The sequence below is a fragment of the Emys orbicularis genome, chromosome 9, assembly GCF_028017835.1.
Source record: "Emys orbicularis isolate rEmyOrb1 chromosome 9, rEmyOrb1.hap1, whole genome shotgun sequence".
Lineage (NCBI taxonomy): Eukaryota > Metazoa > Chordata > Testudines > Emydidae > Emys > Emys orbicularis.
The window spans coordinates 41,191,991-41,211,146 of NC_088691.1; the positions used below are offsets into that span (position 1 = coordinate 41,191,991).

Consider the following 19,156-nt stretch of genomic DNA (forward strand, 5'->3'; position numbering starts at 1 on the left):
TATAATATGCATCTGTCTTGCTTTAGTGTTTATATGTGCCTGCAATATTATTGAAAAGTGATAGTTAAATAAAAACCCCTCGCTGCTATTGATTTGCTCTTTCCCTTACTTGTGAGCTGCAAAAAATTTGTAGACACTATCTGCTTGCCATGGGCATATAAGCTATTTAGATTCTGGAATTCTCTAGATTGTTTGTTTTCTATCCAACAGCTACACCAATCACCCAAAAGGTGTGTGTTGTGGTTCAGAGTACCTCCGTCTCTCCACACATGGGGATGGGAGAAGGTAATGCTTTCTTCAGTTAAAAAGACAGTTTTCTGTATTGGGGTTTACTGTGTGCCAAATTGGATGATGAAATAGCAAATATAACAGGAAAATGTAATTTCTCTGTGCTAACAGAAGTCTTACAAGATAGCTAGCCCTGTCCTCATAAGACGATCTTAGCACCTGCTCTGTACAGGTGTAAATTAAGTCAAATAATGACCAAAAAGGAAGTCAAAAGGATTACTGTAAAGAGTTCTAGTAGCTCTGTGTGCAGAATCTCCTGGACCAGTCTAAGGCCCCCAGAATGATACTACCTGGAGACCTGTCTAATACCTTACCCAATATGGGAGGTTTGAGAGGGGGAGTCGCATGCAAGGCTCAAGTGCCATGGACGTCATCTCACTGTCCAAGCTGCCCCTCTTCTTACCACTGGTGGCTGTCCACTTGGTGGGTTCCCCTCCGTTGTCCTGTCAGGGAGACTATCCCTCCACCGGGCATTCCTATCCAGTGGGGAAGAGCTAGATGGTGGTTTCCCTTGTTTAGCTCTCTCTGTGTGAGGTGAACTGTTATAGTGCACTAGGTTTCTCTCTTTATTCTGTATTACTTGCCCCTGTTCCTTCTGTTTGCTGTTGTAGGCAAGTGTATGTTGTAGTGTTGGTCAGCGGACATTAAGGCTGGTTGAAATTTTTCTGACAAAACTTGGGTTTTCAACTTATCAAATTTTTTTGCTAAAATAATCTTTCTGCAAAAACTTACTTTGTCATTAAAAAGGAATGCCTGAAAATTGACATGTTTTGGCCAAAACCTGAAGTATTTTAGTCAAAATGGTGGCTCCATGCTTTGTACAAATTGTAATTTGGGTGCCTTCTGCTCCCATTCTCTTCTTTGGGATCTCTATCTGGACTACATAGTCACGTGGCACCATGGGCCATGATTCCTATGATGCACCCACACCGCTCACCAAAGGGGAAAAGGTGGTGCAGTATGATTGAAATGTGATTTGGCCCAACAGTCTGGCCCAGAGAAAAGAATGGGAGTGTAGGACCAAACTCCATGATACGGGACAGTGCCATTTTGAATCAACATTCTAGTTTTGACCAAAATATTTTTAGTTTCAATATTTTTGTGAAAAAGTCAACCTTTTCCAGTGAAAAGTTAGATGAAAATGAAAAATGGATTTGACAAAACCACAGGAGAAAAAGACCTATTTTCCAAGCAGTTGTAATGTTCATAGTGGCTTGCCCTGAAGGTAGGAAATGTTTGTGCTGTGTTACACACCATTTCTTTCTGTAGGGTTGTTCATGAATGATTTTACTTACTTGGAAGAAAGGAATGCCTTCTTTGGCCTAGCAGCCAGTTGTGCTTCCAGAACCACTTAGCACCTCCTCAACTTTCCTCTGGTTGTGAGTGAAAATACAGGGGGTTGGTTTAGGTAGAATCCTGTGGTTTTGTGTCCCCTCTCTTACTCTTGGTTACCATTCCCTCACTCTCTTTTCTGATGCCCAACCATGATGCATCAAGTGGCAGGGAGCCAAGACACTCTTTCACCACATGCCCTCCAGGTGCGGGAGGGGAAAAGAAGCTCAATTGCACTGACCTACCTGCAGGAACAGTAAGTAACTGCCCAGGAAGCCTCCGGAGCAACTTGGATGTCACATTACAACATAAACTAAGAAGAAAATACTGGTTGTGATGGGAGTGGAGCATTCACCCAGATGCTGTGTGAGTATCATGCATGGAACATGGGTAGTGTATGTTACATGCGCAGCTACTACCTATCATGGAGTAAAAGACTTTGGTTTGATGCCTCAAGGTCAAGCATAAGATTTTACACGCCGCAGGGATTAATGGTAATAGGTGTAGTTTGCATCGTGGGAAAGGCTCCTCTGCTCCATTTTCACTGTGTGGAGCCAGTTTTTTCCTGCAGTGTTGCATGTATTCAAATAGATCTTATGTTAAATCTTTTTCTCAGACATGTTTGTGATCAGACAGCAGTCCAGGGGTTAATGATACAAATGAAATAAAAGGCACCGAGTGTAGGTTCAGTTATAAAAATGAAAGTTTTTTATTGAGCCCAACTGTCAGTGAATTTATTGAGTCAAATTAGCAACAAATTAACTGAGTCAAACTGGCAAAATATATTTTTAGTCCTGAGTAGTTCTCCTGAGAAAGGCAAAAACCCAGAGGGAAAACCCCTCTTTTTAAAGAGGGGAAAAACTCTGGGAAATTCCTTTCTGACCCTCTAGGCAGCGATCGGAAAAATGCCCAGGAGACCAAAACAAAAAACTAAAGTATTAAATGAAAAATACAAATATATCTGTTATAAGCAAAAGAGAGAGAGCAGAATGATGTCCTGCCAATACATAAACTGGGGTCCAGATTCTCAAAGGTGCCTAACTCCCATGACCTAAATGCCTTTGAGGATCTGGGCTTGGGTTACCAAAGATAGTCTGGTGACAAAGCAATGACCAGCCATTTTTACCAAAATAGAAATTAGCAACCACTGTTTCTATTTATGGCAAGCCACAGTGATATGACAATGGAAAGCAGGCTAAGGGGAACATGCACACTGCTTAGCTTTGAAAATAAAATCCACGCCAACCCAGTAAACCCAGTATCTTTTCAAAAGATAAAAAGCTAAGTAATAAGATATCAAGAAGATTGAATATATATCTAATATAAAAATCTCTATATCAGAATTCCTTGGCTCCAATTTTCGGGCTCTCCAGCCTGTCTTCTATTACACCATTAAGGAGTTTTCCACTCCTTTTTAAAAAATATCACAGAGCATTGTACCAAACACCCCCCCCCACACACACACACACCAACATGCACACTCCTCCAACACACCATTGCACCATCCACATCTCACACACCTTTGCACCATCAACACACCAGCACGCTCACAACACACCAACATGTTTTAGATGTTGTTCGAAAATATGTGCTCTAGGAATTATTTTGGGAAAGTTCTAGAGCCTGTGTCATACAGGCGGTCAGACTAGATGATCACAATGGTCCCTTCTGGCCTTGGAATCTATGAATACACATCACACAATCCACCCACAAAAGGCCATCTGTATAAGATTTTTCCACCTTTCTGCCCAGCAAACACTGGAGTAAGCCCCACCGCTATCTCCTCCCTAATCCCTGCACTCACACTCCCCCTTTCAAGACACACCTCATTCTAGCCGTTCACCTCTGTCCCCTTCAAAATGAGATGGAAAAGTTTCATTTTGTTTACTTCTGAATTGCACTTTTCATTTTATTTTAGTTTTTGGCCACTGAAATAATACACTTGTTTTCAGACTTTCCCTCCCATTTCTATAACAAACACTTTTCCTCCTTCTTCACGGGAAGAGGTGAGAAAAACAATTAAATACAAAAACAACCCCATACGTTCCCCTTCTCTCTTTTTCCTCAAAAGTAAACTTTTTTAAAATTTGAAACTGCACGGTCTCCCACCCACTTTCTTTCTTGTTCCTTTGCCACTGACTGAAACAGAATGAATGCCAAGATTTTGTTTAGAGGGGTTGTGGGGTTTTTTTTCACTTTTTCCATTTTTTTCCCTTTTGACACACCTTTTCCAAACTCCCTCATAGCTCCAATTCTACAAACACGTATGAATGTGCTTAACTTTACTACTCTGAGTAGTTCCATTGAAATCATTGGATTACTCCCACTAGTAAAGTTAAGCATGTGAAAGATGTTTGCAGAATCAAAGTTGAAATTCAGAAAAGTGGCAACAAGAAAAATGAAACGACACCTCTTTGTAACTTTACATTTTTTCTTCTGCCATGCCATAACTTTTGCAAAAGTTTGAGACGTTTTGAAAAGTAATGGATTGGCAAAAGGAAAAAGGAAGGGGAGGGGGCTAAAAGGAACATACACACACCCCAGCTCTCCTCAGATATTATTTAGTTTCTTGCACTCAGTGACAAGATAAGTGAGAGAAACCCTACGACAACCAGAAATTTTGAAAGTCTATATAATAGGATTGTTATGCCGGAGCCTGCTCTGAGTCAGTGTGAAGCAATGGAAACAGCTGCAATCATGGCTGAGAGCACTTTGTTCAGAATATCACCAGGAGGAATAACCACTGAGTTTTGCGATATGTTAATATTCCATTTTTAAGTTCTCAGCCATTTTGAATTTACAAATCACACTTGTGCAGTGTACAGCTACAGTATGGAATGTGCCATGCCAAGAGACCTAGACCATTGTGATATCAGGGTGATACAACCAATCACCACCCTTATTCTACAAGCTAGTTTGCATGCAGCAATTTCATTGGTTGTATGAGGGAGACTGCACTGAAGGTGGACCAACTGCCCAACCTGTGTGCCCAACTGTCACGTGCACAAAATACAAATCTCCCAGCTCAACTCTTTCTACATACAAATCAACACAACTAACACACACAGCCCCTCACCACAGCATACACCATTTATTACCTGCACAAACTAACAACTGTCCCAACACAACACACACAGTTTCCCACTCTCACTCATACTTACCATAAACTTGAGAGGCAAAACTGCAGGTCCATTTCTAGCTCAAAATGAGATTTTTGGGGAAAACTGGTCTATTTCTAACCTTGATCGAGATCAGTTGAAGGAATAGTGTGAAAAAGATCAGGACTGAATGAACGTGGGGAATGAATTCTTCATTTACCTCAGTAGAGAATGAATGAAGATGAATTATTCTGAAAAAAAATCTTTGGAAAGAAGTCTGAAGAAAACTTCTATGTAAGTCTTCCACACCGATTTGGCCTAGGTGCCAAGTGAAGCTGACAGGTAGTTTGGAGGTTTTTCCCCCATCTCATCTTTCAAATTCTCAAACCATGAAATCTTGTACCTTCTAGCGATCCATTACCAGCCTATGGGATACATTAAGCATGGTGAGCAGAGCATGATTCTACTCTGAAAAGTGACTGACTCTCAAGGTACATCTACACTGTAATAAAAGTCCCACAGCATGTCTGCAGCTGGGCCAGCTCAGCTGACTTGGGCTCATGAGAGGGATGGGTCTCAGAGCCCAGACCCTGAATGTCTACACTGCTATTTGTAGCCCTGCAAGCTCAAGTCAATTTAGCTGGGCTCTGTGACTGGGTACTGTTTTTTTTATTGCAGTGTAGACATAACTTCAGTGATTCCCTGTCAAATGTGCTCAGTTTACAGGAAAAAAAGGCAGAACTGCTGAATAAGGTGCCACTTTTATATAGTCTACTTCAGGAATTGGAAACTGTAGCGAGGCTCCCTGCTGCCCCGGAGGGGATGAGCCTCTCTGGATGCCAAAGTGGGCGGTGCCAGCAAACCCTGCGCCCGCCCCTCAGAGGTCAAGGCGCAGGACAGGAAGTATAAAAGCCCGACTCCAAAGCTCACTTGTCTCTCAGCCACCGGAGTGACCAGACGCTTGTGGCGTAGCTCCTGGTGGGGAGACCACCGCGATTGGTGGCCGACCCGAGGACTGGCCAGACCAGCCAACGCCTGATACTAGCCCGAGCCCAGAGAGGCTGCTGAGCCTACCGCTCGCCCATTACCTCAAGGAACTGCCAGGCCTACCGTGTGCCAGTTACCCCGAGGAGCTGCCAAACCAACCGCTTGCCAGCTATCCTGAGGAGCCTATGGGGTGTGACTCCGCGGAGGATGCCGTCCAGACCCAGGTACCTCTAGAGGGGGAGATAGGAAGTAGTCCGGGGGCAGCTGACCCGAGTCTGGCAGCAACACTGCCAGAGCCAATGTCAGTGTGTTGTGGTCAGGATCCCCACTGACACAGCAGCGGGTTTTCTGCCGCTGCTAGGGCCCTGGGCTGGGACACAATGGGGTGTGTGGGCCTGCATCCCCCTGCCACCCACCTCACGGGTGGCAGTCTCCCCCTCTCCCCGGCTGCTCAGAGCCAGGAGCCTGGGGTTTGCTGTTCTGACTGTTTGTTTGTTGCACCGCCCTAACCCAGGGCCTGGGCTTGCTAATATTGAACTGTTTGCTCAGCCCCTGCCAGAGGGCCGGAGCTGCTGACTGTTTACGGCACAGCCGAGCTAATTCCCTGACACACCTGATCAAAGTAGTGAGGCAGTCTGGCTCCCCGCCGCCCTGTAGGGGAACGAGCCCCGGCCAACCAGCCTACAGCAATCTTTGGAACGCGGCCCGTCAGGGAAATCCACTGGCGAGCTGGGATGGTTTGTTTACCTGCAGCATCTGCAGATTCGGCCAATCGCAGCTCCCACTGGCCGCGGGTCACCATTCCAGGTCAATGGGGGCTGCGGGAAGTGGTGGCCAGCACATCCCTCAGCCTGCGCCGCTTCCCGCAGCCCCCATTGTTCTGTAAGTGACTTTCTTCTAGAACAAAGTGTTCGGGGGAGAGAGGGGAAGCAGGGAGAGAAGAGAACATCTTCCCTCCAGGTATCTCTTGTCTCCTGATCAATCCTTATCTCTTACACACAAAAAATGACCTTATTTTCATGGGTTCTGTTTTGAGGGTGGCTGTATGTCACAAACACATGGCTATGAGACTCCAAATTTGTATTATAAACTCTACCCTGGGTCTTGAATGAGCATTTCAAATCTCAAGCAGATCATTGTATCTTGGTTTGAAGGGAGGACTAAAAATTCAGTTTTAAGCAGAAACCATGTTGTATCCTAAGTTCTGATACTCTTAATACTGCCTCATGATCCCACCTGAGAACCACTGACCTGGAGGATACATACCTTTCATTCCTGGCTTTCGGCTTCTGGAGCCTCATTTAACTGTATCTACATAGGAAAGCAATGAAAATGTAAAAATGTTTGAAATTTGTTCAGCTATGTTAGCTATCACCTCAAGTGTCCCTTTAACCGTGCTTGCTGGCTGGTCAGTTCTGCAGCTCTGGTCATCCAAGGACTGTTATAGCTAGAATAAGAATAAATAAAATTTGTCATCATGATACACATTATGGCCTTTACATGAACACAAAGAAAAACCATGCACTAAAGACACCATAAATAGCTCCCATTCCACCAGTTTGTGGTGTTCATGCAGCATCCCGCATCAGAAAGCTGCCCTGAAGTGGCAGGTGGGGCTTCCTCTGATGTAGAAGAATCCTCAGGTGTTTTAAAAGATGGGATGGCGAGTTCTATGCCACCTGATCAACCTAAGGAGATGAAAATGGCAGGAGGGGATGGGGCTGGCAGAGTGGGCTGTAAGGCATCAGCGCCAGATTAAGTCAATCCAGGTCCCTGTGGAGCCCCACCATGCCACTAACTGATTATTCATCTAGACAAGTCCACAGGTCTATTGTTATAGGCTCTCTGCAAACTCAGGCAGGCTTCACTGTATCAGTTACACTAGGCTCATGTTTCAAGCTCTTCTTCACAACCATGAGGGATAGAAACCTGTTTTTAAAAGAACTGCCAAGATTCTGATGTTATCAGGTGTCTTCAGGATTCATAATAGCCATGCTGAGCTCTAGTCTGAGAGGAAAGAGTATACCTCAGTATAATACATTGTAATAATTTGAGATTGCTACCTGTTGACTTGATAATAATAGTTTGAAATGTATTTAGCCCAAGCCAGGATTCAGTTAATACCTCTCCAACAGGAAGCAATCTCAAGCTATAAACGTCTAGGTAAATGGAACTTGCAATGCATCCAATACCTCAGCTATCCTTTTGACATTTAATCAATCACAAATGCTGACACCATAAGCATTATTTCTTAATTCAATTACTTGTTCATTCTTTGCTTTGGATTATATTTATATTGCTGTGTTAGTTTAAAAGATAAAACTACTTCTGAGTTCATATTATTAAAAAATAATATGATACCCTTTAATTCATGGTTTTAAAATCCTTTAGCTTAATTTTGTCACTAACAATATCACAGGAAGGCAACAGTTTGGTGGCAAATCAAATTAATCTCTTTCTGATTATCCAATATGATTTTGTGTGTGCTAATTAATCTCCTGTGCTGCACCTTTGATTTCTTCACACCTTACCTCCAGGCCTGGACAACAAAGGGACATCTTCCAGGAGCTTAGGCATGACACCTCCTCAGACAGCAGAGGGAACGAGAGCTCTTGATGAGAGCAGCTCCAGGAAGAAAACAGGTGCTGCCAGAACTAGCATTGGTGTTTCTGTATGGGATACAATTCCTTCCAAGACAAAGAGGCTATTGCTGAGTTGCAGGGGGCTGTGCAAGAAATCGAGTATTGCCACCTCTACAATCTAGCCTGATGTCAGAACTGCACTGATGGCCAAGCATGGTGTTGGAGGCATTGTGTTCCTAGATGCATTGTCATCCAGAGCAGATGCAAAATTCACAACTCCTCTCTGCCAGGTCATGAAAAATGGAAAGAGTGCCACTGGAAAAGCAGCAGAGCTGATCCCACCGTCCTGGCTACAGTCCATCTTATTTCATTACATTTTGCTTCCAGAAATTCTCAGTTTTTCAATTCCATGTGAAATTCTTCTCTTCCTGGCCTAAAAAGATGTGGTGTTTTACTGTTAAATGTTAAACAATAGTCCTGTGTGTTGGTGTATATTTACACAAGCAGTTGTAAAGTGTTTTGAAGTACTGGAAGCTCAAAAAAGTTCTGGCTGAATTGAGGGATCTCTCAGTTTTTGTGGTACTATGGAGAACCAATGAGAATATTTTCAAAGTCGAATGAAAAGGTTTTCTGGGGCACTGCATCCTTACTTCTACAGGTTCTCTTTTTTGCTGATTCTTTTCTTGGCTTTTTTTCTTCCTGTGATCTAGAAAGCATAGACAGATTAACCCCGCCTTAGTGCTTTATATAAACATCAAACCCAGTAGAAGGAAAAGATGTTACATCGAGAAAGTCACTGGAGCCTCTGTGGTATGAAAGTGAAACTAGAACCCTTCAGAAAATGGGGTTTTAGAGTGGTTCACTGATCCAAATTCCAAAAGACTATCGTCTTGCTGCAATACTAGAGAAAACAGGAAGATTTGCAAAACATTTTTGTAAAGAAGAGGTATGGCTGAAGTAATTAGTTTTTGGCATTTTGGTGTAATCAAAGTCATACCTGCCTGTGTCTCCCTTATTATTTCCCTGGTCCAATAAAATGAAATCTATGTGCTTTGAAGCTAGAGGATTTATATCATCATACACACATGTATCAGCAGCTCTGGCAATAAAATCATTTTCTGCTAGAAGGGATCCGACCCTTCCCATCACAACAGGATCAACGTCAATCGCTCTGAAAGGAAATTATAACCAACAGCACCGGCGCACCATGTAATTGTCACCAATCTCTTTTTTCCCCTTCGCTGTTGCCTCTCTTTGCCCATCAGCTGGCTCTTCCCACAGTGATCCAGTGTTTCCCTCAGTTCTTTCTCTCCCAGAATTGCTTTGTAATTACTGGCTTAATCTCCCTCATACTGTGGCCTCTTCCTGGGGTTGAAATGTGATGCTTTAGGACTGGAAAGCAGCTGTACTGACCTCCTATCCCTGCCTGCTGTGCTGCACTGAGACATGGGGGAGTGAGGGTGTAAGCAGAAGGAGCCATGAGGAGGGAAGGAGAAGGAGAAAGCCTGGACTGCCAGCTCTGGGAATAGTTGGGAGTTAGAGCTAAAGGGCATAAGTGGGAAATCAGTGACACATAGACCCTGGTGCTAGTTCTCTGCATGGGGTGAATCTCAGTTTAAGGGAGGCCTGATGTATGTTTTTTATAATTTATATAATTTTTATATTTATAATTTTAACCCCAAAGAAGATTCCAAGTTAAAGGGATATTTGCCATCCCAGCTCTCACTAAATGATGGTAGAAGGGCAGTATATTTCATCTACTTCCCCTTGCCTTCTAATTTACTTTATAAAGTTATCTTTTTTCTTTATAACTCCTGCGGGAAATAAGGAATATTTAAAATGGATGGTGCAATATGCTGTAACAGTGATATTTCTTTTAAAAGGCTTTAAAATATGCATGAAATGAGCAGGGTTGATACTTACACCACACAAAGGGCGCTAGAAGAATAAGGAGAGAAATTGCAGCAGTGATAAGGATGGCAGCTGTGTTGTCAAAAAATGGTGAGCAGCCTTTTCCTGGAGGTCAAAAGAAGAAAGGAATGAAATACCATGTCGCTAGTTTATTTGCTCGGGGGAATTTCCGCAGCTGGGATTCTGAGTTTCACAAGGGCCGGGGCTCAGGCGCTTGTAAAAGCCCTGCAGCTGGCAGAGAAGAATTCTCCTGATGCAGTAGTGCAGGGATCGGCAACCTTTGGCACGCGGCTCACCAGGGTAAGCACCCTGAAGGGGCCGGGCCGGTTTGTTTACCTGCCGCGTCCGCAGGTTTGGCCGATCGCGGCTCCCACTGGCTGTGGTTCACTGCTCCAGGTCAATGGGGGCTGTGGGAAGCGGCGCGGGCCAAGGGATGTGCTGGCTGCAGCTTCTCGCAGCCCCCATTGGCCTGGAGTGGCGAACCGCGGCCAGTGGGAGCCGCAATCGGCCGAACCTGCGGACGCGGCAGGTAAACAAACCGGCCCTGCCCGCCTGGGTGCTTAGTGCATATGTAACACCAACAGACCCCAGTCATTGGGAATCAAACCAGGGACCTCTGGAGCTTAGTGTATGAGCCTCTACCGCATGAGCTAAAAGCCACCTGGCTTTAGCTCTCTCTAAGTGGTTTTGGTGCCACTAGATGGGACAGAACACCACACCCTCTTTGCAAGCCCTGGTGTAGAAGGCTGGCCGGGAACCGGGCTAGACATGGGGAGGACATGCTGTGCCCAAAGGTCCCTGTAGTATTTAGTGCTATGGAGATTCTCAGCTGCCATGGGCTGTGGGGAGGACTTGAAATCTTTATTTTGCACCAAATATAAATAAGTTCCCTTTTTTTAAAAAAATGCATCTTTGCAGGAAAACACACGGTATAAATTTTAATCCATGAAGGATGGGGGCTTACTTTGGAGATGCTGGATATTCTGTGTAAGGAAGATGGCAAACAACACAACTAGAATCACTCCCCCAAGAGCTGCAGTATCCAGAATGACACGGTACACTAGGAAAGAGAAAAGAAATAATAAAATGCTGCCATATTTGATTGACACAATTGAACATAGATGGAGATTGTTTTTTTTTCTTCTCTTTGTATGTAGGATCATTCCTGCTTCCTGTACAATTGCAAAAGCCTTTGAAACCTGATTCTTGAGGTGACCCATGGTGAATCTCAGCTCGCTCATGAGACTTCGGTGCAGCAAGTAGCAACAGGAGTCAACAGGTCTGCAATAGTTTATTGAGTTTTGTAACATGTTATGTGATGTTAAGCTCTCTGTACATATGTTTTCTTTGTTTAACATTTTAAGGCAAAGCAGGTATGGGCAAACGTTAAGGCAAAGTATCAGCCAGCAAGGGGGAAAGGTACAAAGTGCACTTAATCTGCTGCCAAATGCTAGCAGCTGCTCAGGAGGTGTGGGGCCTTGCCCGCATCACAGTCCTGCTGGCTATGGAATTCTGCAGGCATGCTAGCCAACTGCACAGCTTCTTGCTGGGTCAGTATTGTGTCTGGCTCCTTGAAAGATGAGGGGTAAGGGGGGGGGGGATTTTCCTTGTACATTCTTCTCCCTCTAGCCACACACACGGGCAGCCAAAACTTTGCCCTCAACATATAGGATACGTCTACATTCTGAGCTGGGGGTGTGATTCCCAGCTTGAGGAGACAGACCTGCATTAGCTCTCATTGCGCTACTGTGCCAAAAGTAGCAGTGCAGCCATGGGAGAGGCAAGTCGGCCTGAGAACGTACCTAGCGTCTCTTACGGGCACGTAGAAGTCTTTTACCTTCCACAAGTAGGGCGCAGTGTTAAGCTCATATGAGGACAATTAGAATTGGAAAAAACAGGCCTAAGGCCACTAACTGGGGGAGTCTAGTTGTCACGCTTCATACCAACTGTGCCAACAAAGCTCAGCATTTCAAGAAATGTACTGTGTAACCAATGATAATTGCTACAATATATTACAGCTACACCACTCACTCTGAGAATCACAGACATGTAGGGCTGGAAGAAGCCTTGAGATCCTCTTGTCCATCTGCCTGTACTGAGGCAGGAATAACTGTACATAGGCCATCGCTGACAGATGTTTGTCTAATCTTCTCTTAAATGTCACACATATATAGGTACGTGTACAAATAACCTATTACTTACTTGTTTTCTTTTTAAACATCTCAAGGTGTTGGGGACAAATTGCCAAGACCACACTTATGAGAAGCGTTACCATGATCATCCACGTGAGGAAGATCATATACAATACAAGGGCTGTGGAGAGACCTGTGGAGAAATAGGGAATGAAACTAGAATTGCTGTACCTACAATTAGGCTCTGGTTCTGCAAATCACTCTGCCTGGGCAAACCCCTGCAACCACAAGGTGTCCCTTTGGAGGTCTGCCAAGATGGAGTAAGTAGCAGGATTGGGTCTCAGTTAAGATGACAGAAGGGCTGTTTTGGTTAATTCTGTTTCACTGTGGTTTAATAACTGCCAGCCAAAACATGTTAAACTGGAGTTAAGGATGAGAATATGTATCAATAATAAACATCCCATCCTCAAAAGCTTTACAGACCCAAGAGATTCCTACTTAAGGCTAGATGTAAAAACAACCAAACACGATAGAGTGTGGAAACATATAGTTAAAGCACCCAAACAACCTTAATTCCACCCTGCAGGGATGCCACAAGGGAAAAAAAGTTATGGAAAAAACATTAATCTATTTTTAAAAATCTGTTTAAGCTAATAAGGGACTGCCAGAACCAAAGTTTCTTGTTATTAATTGTGTGGCATGAACACAGTGCAGGTTTAAGGAATGGGGGTCCCAAGCGAGTGAGGTGGTATGGAAGGAGTCAGTGAGATCCCAGTTTACAAAAGGACTTAGGCACATATTTAGCTTTAAATACAAGTTAAAGTCCTGATTACTTCAGTGGGATTTAAGCACATGTTTGAAGGTGTGTTTAAGTGCTGACCAGAATATTGGTACTGTCCTGCTTTGAGGCCAGAACGGCAATATGGGAAGAGCTGGACATGATTTTCTTTCTTTCTCTTCCTTCCTTCCGGTTTTATAATAAAATTGGAGACCTGGGCACTTATCCTAGGGGCACCTCTCTCAACCCCGGCGGGGAAGACAGGTTTACTTACTAGTGGCTCTTTGACTCCATTTTAGGCCCCCTCCCATGTCCTACGAGTGCAGTGATTTATACCCTCATGTAGCCCCATCTAGCTTAGGGAAACAGCTTGGAAAAGTTTGGATCATTGGCTGTAGTAAGATAAAGGAGGAGCCCGGGGATGAAAAAGTGGTTGCCATCTTCTGGGAGTAAGTGCTGGTTAGAGCTTTAATTTCAAATCTCCCATCTCGGATATGTACAGTGGCCTCCTGCCTTTCCTCCCCTTTTGCTGATTTTATGATTCTATAGTCCATATAACCCATGCTATAGTGACAGGGTGACATCCTGCCTCTGAATCTTCCAGGTATGAAATTAATAAGGTGCTTTTGCTTTTTGAGTCTAGGGCTGAACCTGCTCCTTTGACTAAGAGTACGTTCACTTCTGCAATCTGTTCCATCTGCTTCATTCACTGCACACATACCCTTTAGTATGAGAACCAGGGTGGGCCTACCTTCTTCCCATATCCAGAAGACAGCAGCAGTGAACATCAGGATGGCCGAGACACACACCAGCCCATGGATGAATACGATAAGCCATCTCCACAGCTCTCCGGCTATGAAAGCAACAGATACATTAGTGAGTGACATCACCATCCCCATCACCAGTGATCCTGCTCTACAACATGGTGTCCTCCATCCAAGATCATGGTCCATGATCATGTAGAGCAAAATGGCATCCTCCACACAGTATGACCTTGCATGCACTGTACATGCAAGGTCATGCTGCATGGAAGATGCCATTTTGTAGAGCACATATATCCATATGTGGCCCGTGGAGGTGCCCCAAAACTAGCATCTGGCCAAAAGCACTGAAAAGGTTGGATCAGATTCTAAAATAAGGCAAAACCTTGCAGCTCAGAAGAGATCCCCTTTATCAAAGGGATGAATGGAGATAGTTCAGTATACACACACGCAAGAGGAGAGTGGTGCTAGTTAATATTAAAAAGAACTTCTATAACTAATTAGGCCTGTGTTAATATATTGCCTAATCTATTAGTCAGTTATAGGAGAATTAAAGGGGAAAGGACCTTAAAATATTGCTGTGCCCATGCCTCTCACTTTGTAAAGAAGTGAGGACATAGTTATATCCTAGTATGCGTGTAATTAAAAAGAAATCTGGAAGTGGGGCAGGTTTAGGGGACCTCCATGCCATACTAGGAATAAGCTGTGTATTTTGTTAAGAGGCCTGAGAGGCCTGGGGTGAAAGTTGCCTCATACCAGCATGAGGTGGAGTAGCCCACCTGCTAAAGAGAAACCCAGACGAGTTTGATACTAAAATGAGCTGGGAAAGAGAGGAAGGGAGAGAAAGGAAAGGCTGATCAGTATTTAAGGTAAGTTAAACCAACGGGGTTGGGTGGACGGGGCACTGGCATGGGAGTCATAATAATAAAGGCCTCATCAGAAGATCTCAAAGCACTTTACCAAGGAGATCCATATCATCATCATAAGAAAGCAGCATAGGTTCTATTGACATCAATAGGAGCTGCTGGCTGCTCTGCACTAATGAAAGAAAATTGGGTCATTCATTTAGGTGCATCCACATGGATTTCAGACCCTAGCGTTAGGAGCCCAGGTTGGAAAATGTTGGCCTTGGAATACTGAAGATACCCAGGAGCTTTGGAATTTCTCAGAGAAATCTGATCAGATGTGAACATGAAAACTGACATATAGTGAAGATAACTGAAGTATCCTGGTACAGGCGTATACAGTATCATCAGTTACTGCCAGAAGACCACATACCTTTTTGCTTTCAACTCTATTCCGTCACCTACGTTTTCATACACGGAAGAAATTAAGCACATTTTAGGTTTACTTGCAATTTACACGCTGTCAAAGATTGAAGGGAAATGAGCTGAAATACTTACTAATTTTTTTCTTTTCTGATTGACAGCACAAGATAATGAAGCCCAATCCAGATCCAGCAGCCAATGTTGTTGCAATAGCAAGAGCAACAGTAGAAATTTTCAGTGCATGCTTTAGTGAAGGCATGATACCTACAATATGGACACACAAATCCAAACCATCACTCGAAAGATGAGAGCAGAAAGGGCTCAGGAGGACTGAAAGCTGTTCTGTTTTCCCTGCTCTTTCTTTCTGCTTGAAGGATAGTGTAAGTGTAACACTGACAGACCCTGCTTGTCAGCAGGCAGGATTCAACCTGGGACCTCTGGAGCTTAGTGCATGAGCTAGAAGCCATATGGCTGTTAGCTAAGGCTGTAGAGCAGGCTCATTAATCTTTCTGTAAGTGGTCTTGGTGCCACTAGATGGGACAGAACACCCCACCCAGAAGGTGTGTGGGTTACATAAGTACAATTTCCTTTTTGTCTGCAGTTCAGATCAGTGTCCCAAAGACTAAAATGGGGATGAACCTTCTCGCTGGGATTTGAGATACAATGAAAAGTAAGCCCCATGGGCAGCACTCTGGTTCTATGACTAGAGCTCCTAGGCACTACAGTAATACAAATGAATAATAATTAATAAAGCAATTGTGAAACTTGGACACCTGGTAGGGGATGCAAAGCTTTCAAACCTATGTAGCTGTGTTGAGATCGTAATGTAGAATTTCCTCTGAAGATTCCCTAAGTCCTGCCTTAGGCTGCTGAGTGTTCAGAATGAGAAATGAGCCAGAATTAACTGGATCCACTGTGAAGGAAGATGCCTGGTACTAGTGAAGGTTCTGTTATGCTGATTGTGATGATCTGAGTGTTAAGATGAAGTGCCAAACCTGATGCTTACCAGTGCCACATGTTACTCATTTCTCCAAACTTTTCCAGTTTGCCAAAAAGTTTTTTTTTTTAATTACCATGTCACTTGTGTCTCTAAATCACTTTGATGCTGTAGCTTTGTCAGGGTCAAAATGTGCCACTACTACTCATTAAGTCAGACCTTACTCCACAAATAGCCTGTGCTCAACTTTACAAGCCTGGGTTGCTAAAATTAGGCACCTAAATCCATATTATGGCAATAAAAAGTGGGGGTTTTAAATATACGGAGCATCTGCTGCTCCCTTGGCAACCAAGGGAGCAATGGATTCTCAGACCCACTGACAATCATAGGCGGCGAGTTATATGGGCCCGTGGTACCCATGCTCTACCTGTATTTAGGAACATGAGCCCGGCTCCACCAATGTTTGGGCTTACCATGCTTTGGGGGACCCTATGAGTTCAGGGCAGCCTGGGAGGTTGGTGGGGGGCCTAGCGGCAGCGAGCAACCTGGTGCCAGCAAGCAACCCGGCCCCAGCCTTCCCTGCTCTGCTCCAACCCGCCAGGTCCTGCCATCGCTTGGTGGAGGGGGCAGAAGCTGGAAAGAGGTGGGTGGGGCTTGTGGTAAGGGGTGGAATGGGGGCAGGAAGGGGACAAAGCAGGGGCGGGCTGGAGCTGGGTCACTCGCTGCTGCTGGTGCCAGGCTCCCTGCTAACCCCCCAGGCCACCCTGGACCCCTGTGTCCCCCCGAAGTGCAGGGCCCCCCAAAGCACGGGTCCTGGGATGGTTGCTCTGGTCTGTCCTATGGACGGGACAGCTCTGCTTGGACCCATTCTGGGCACCACCAAAAATTATACAAACCTGGCGCCATGCTGACAATCAATCACTCGATTTAGGTGTTTAGATACGGATTTAGGGCCTAGATTCACAAAGGTATTAGTTTACTAAATCCCAGATTTAGGGGCCTAAATCCTAGTTTTAGGCTCCCTTACGGGCCACAAAACTCCCCCTGAACCCTGTAGACACTTAAATTCACTTGGCACCTACATTTTCATGGTCAAAATACCCTGGATGCCTAAGTTTCTGCCTCTGGGAACATGCACGAGTGCCGCCTCCTAGTCATCCAGGTGCCTGTCTTCCACCGCAACTCCAGTGGGATTCACGAGCCAGGGAAGTTAGGTGTTTTCCCACCTAACTCACTGTGGGGCCCAATCATGTTGGTGTGCTCTGAGTCTGCCTAACAGATTGGGTTCTGTTCAAAATCTGTCTTTAGGAAGAGGTGGTGCTACCCACCTTGTAACTTTTAGCCCAGTGGTTCAATCCCCCCTCAAGCAGAGAGAGGATTTGAACAGGGGTCTCCCACCTCTGCGTGCTCTGTCATTCTCTCCTGTTGGAACTGTTCCCATTCTCTCCTGTTGGAACTGTTCCACTGTGATTAGACATTTAGAGTCACTGGACCAGAGAGAGTGAGAGAGAATGACTGTAACTCTGGAGCCTGGTGGTTAGAGGTGACAGACCCAGGATCCACTCCCCCTGCTCCAATAAGTCCAGGAGAGGGGTTCCCAGCTGGAAATCACAAGCAGGGCTTGGTGCCTCCCTGTAGCCTGGACTTAGGTGCTTATGTCTGTGAGAGGGGAGAGACTTAGAGGAGCCTCCTCTTGTTGGCATATTCCAGTGGCTAGCTTTGGTGGCTCCCCTCCTACCGTGCTGGCTTTTGTGAATTGGATTGAGTGCACATCTTTCCCCATCCATTGTATAGTGAGATGACATGCCTAATGCAGGCTGTGTATGTGTCTCGGTGTTTTGTTCCTGTGATTTCACTAGGGGTCTAAAAGCTATGCATTGTGACGCTGAGTGTTACAACACCTCATCCCTTTGTGAATCTAAGGGTATGTCTACACTATGGGATTATTCCGATTTTCTAGAAACCGGTTTTTGGCAACAGATTGTGTAAAGTCGAATGTATGTGGCCACACTAAGCACATTAATTCGGCGGTGTGCGTCCATGTACTGGGGCTAGTGTCGATTTCCGGAGCGTTGCACTGTGGGTAGCTATCCCATAGTTCCCACAGTCTCCTCCGCCCATTGGAATTCTGGTTTGAGATCCCAATGCCTGATGGGGCCAAAAACATTGTCGCGGGTGGTTCTGGGTACATCCTCCCCCTCCCTCCGGGAAAGCAACGGCAGACAACCGTTTCGCGCCTTTTTCCTGGGTGAACAATGCAGACGCCATACCGCGGCAAGCATGGAGCCCGCTCAGCTCAAGACAGCAGTCATGAACATTGTAAACACTTCGCGCGTTATCGTGCAGTTTATGCTGAACCAGAACCTGCAAAACCAGGTGACGAGGAGTAGGCTACGGCAGCGCGGCGACGAGAGTGATGAGGACATGGAACATGGAATTCTATCAAACCGCGGGCCCCGGCGCATTGGAGATCATGCTGTTAATGGGGCAGGTTCATGCCGTGGAACGCCGATTCTGGGCTCGGGAAACAAGCACAGACTGGTGGGACCGCATAGTGTTGCAGGTGTGGGACGATTCCCAGTGGCTGCGAAACTTTCGCATGCCTAAGGGCACTTTCATGGAACTTTGTGACTTGCTTTCCCCTGCCCTGAAGCGCCAGAATACCAAGATGAGAGCAGCCCTCACAGTTGAGAAGCGAGTGGCGATAGCCCTGTGGAAGCTTGCAACGCCAGACAGCTACCGGTCAGTCGGGAATCAGTTTGGAGTGGGCAAATCTACTGTGGGGGCTGCTCTGATGCAAGTAGCCAAAGCAATCACTGAGCTGCTGCTACCAACGGTAGTGACTCTGGGAAACGTGCAGGTCATAGTGGATGGCTTTGCTGCAATGGGATTCCCTAACTCTGGTGGGGCGATAGATGGAACCCATATCCCTATCTTGGCACGGGAGCACCAGGGCAGCCAGTACGTAAACCGCAAGGGGTACTTTTCAATGATGCTGCAAGCACTGGTGGATCACAAGGGACGTTTCACCAACATCAACGTGGGATGGCCGGGAAGGGTTCATGACGCTCGTGTCTTCAGG

At 45.3% G+C, this 19,156-nt stretch overlaps 1 protein-coding gene across 1 annotated transcript in view; it reads right to left on the reverse strand.

The window, feature by feature from the left end:
• Positions 1–2,299: 2,299 nt before the first annotated feature.
• The window catches only part of LOC135884059 (uncharacterized), a 39,577-nt gene continuing 22,720 nt past the window's right edge, over positions 2,300–19,156 (reverse strand). The window contains exons 6-13 of the mRNA XM_065411353.1: positions 15,273–15,401; positions 13,860–13,961; positions 12,401–12,523; positions 11,163–11,258; positions 10,211–10,303; positions 8,237–8,993; positions 6,972–7,152; positions 2,300–5,935 (exon numbers count right to left, since the gene is read on the reverse strand). Coding sequence (XP_065267425.1) covers positions 8,752–8,993; positions 10,211–10,303; positions 11,163–11,258; positions 12,401–12,523; positions 13,860–13,961; positions 15,273–15,401 — 785 coding nt within the window. The 3' untranslated portion in view covers positions 2,300–5,935; positions 6,972–7,152; positions 8,237–8,751. The remainder of the gene's footprint in view (positions 5,936–6,971; positions 7,153–8,236; positions 8,994–10,210; positions 10,304–11,162; positions 11,259–12,400; positions 12,524–13,859; positions 13,962–15,272; positions 15,402–19,156) is intronic.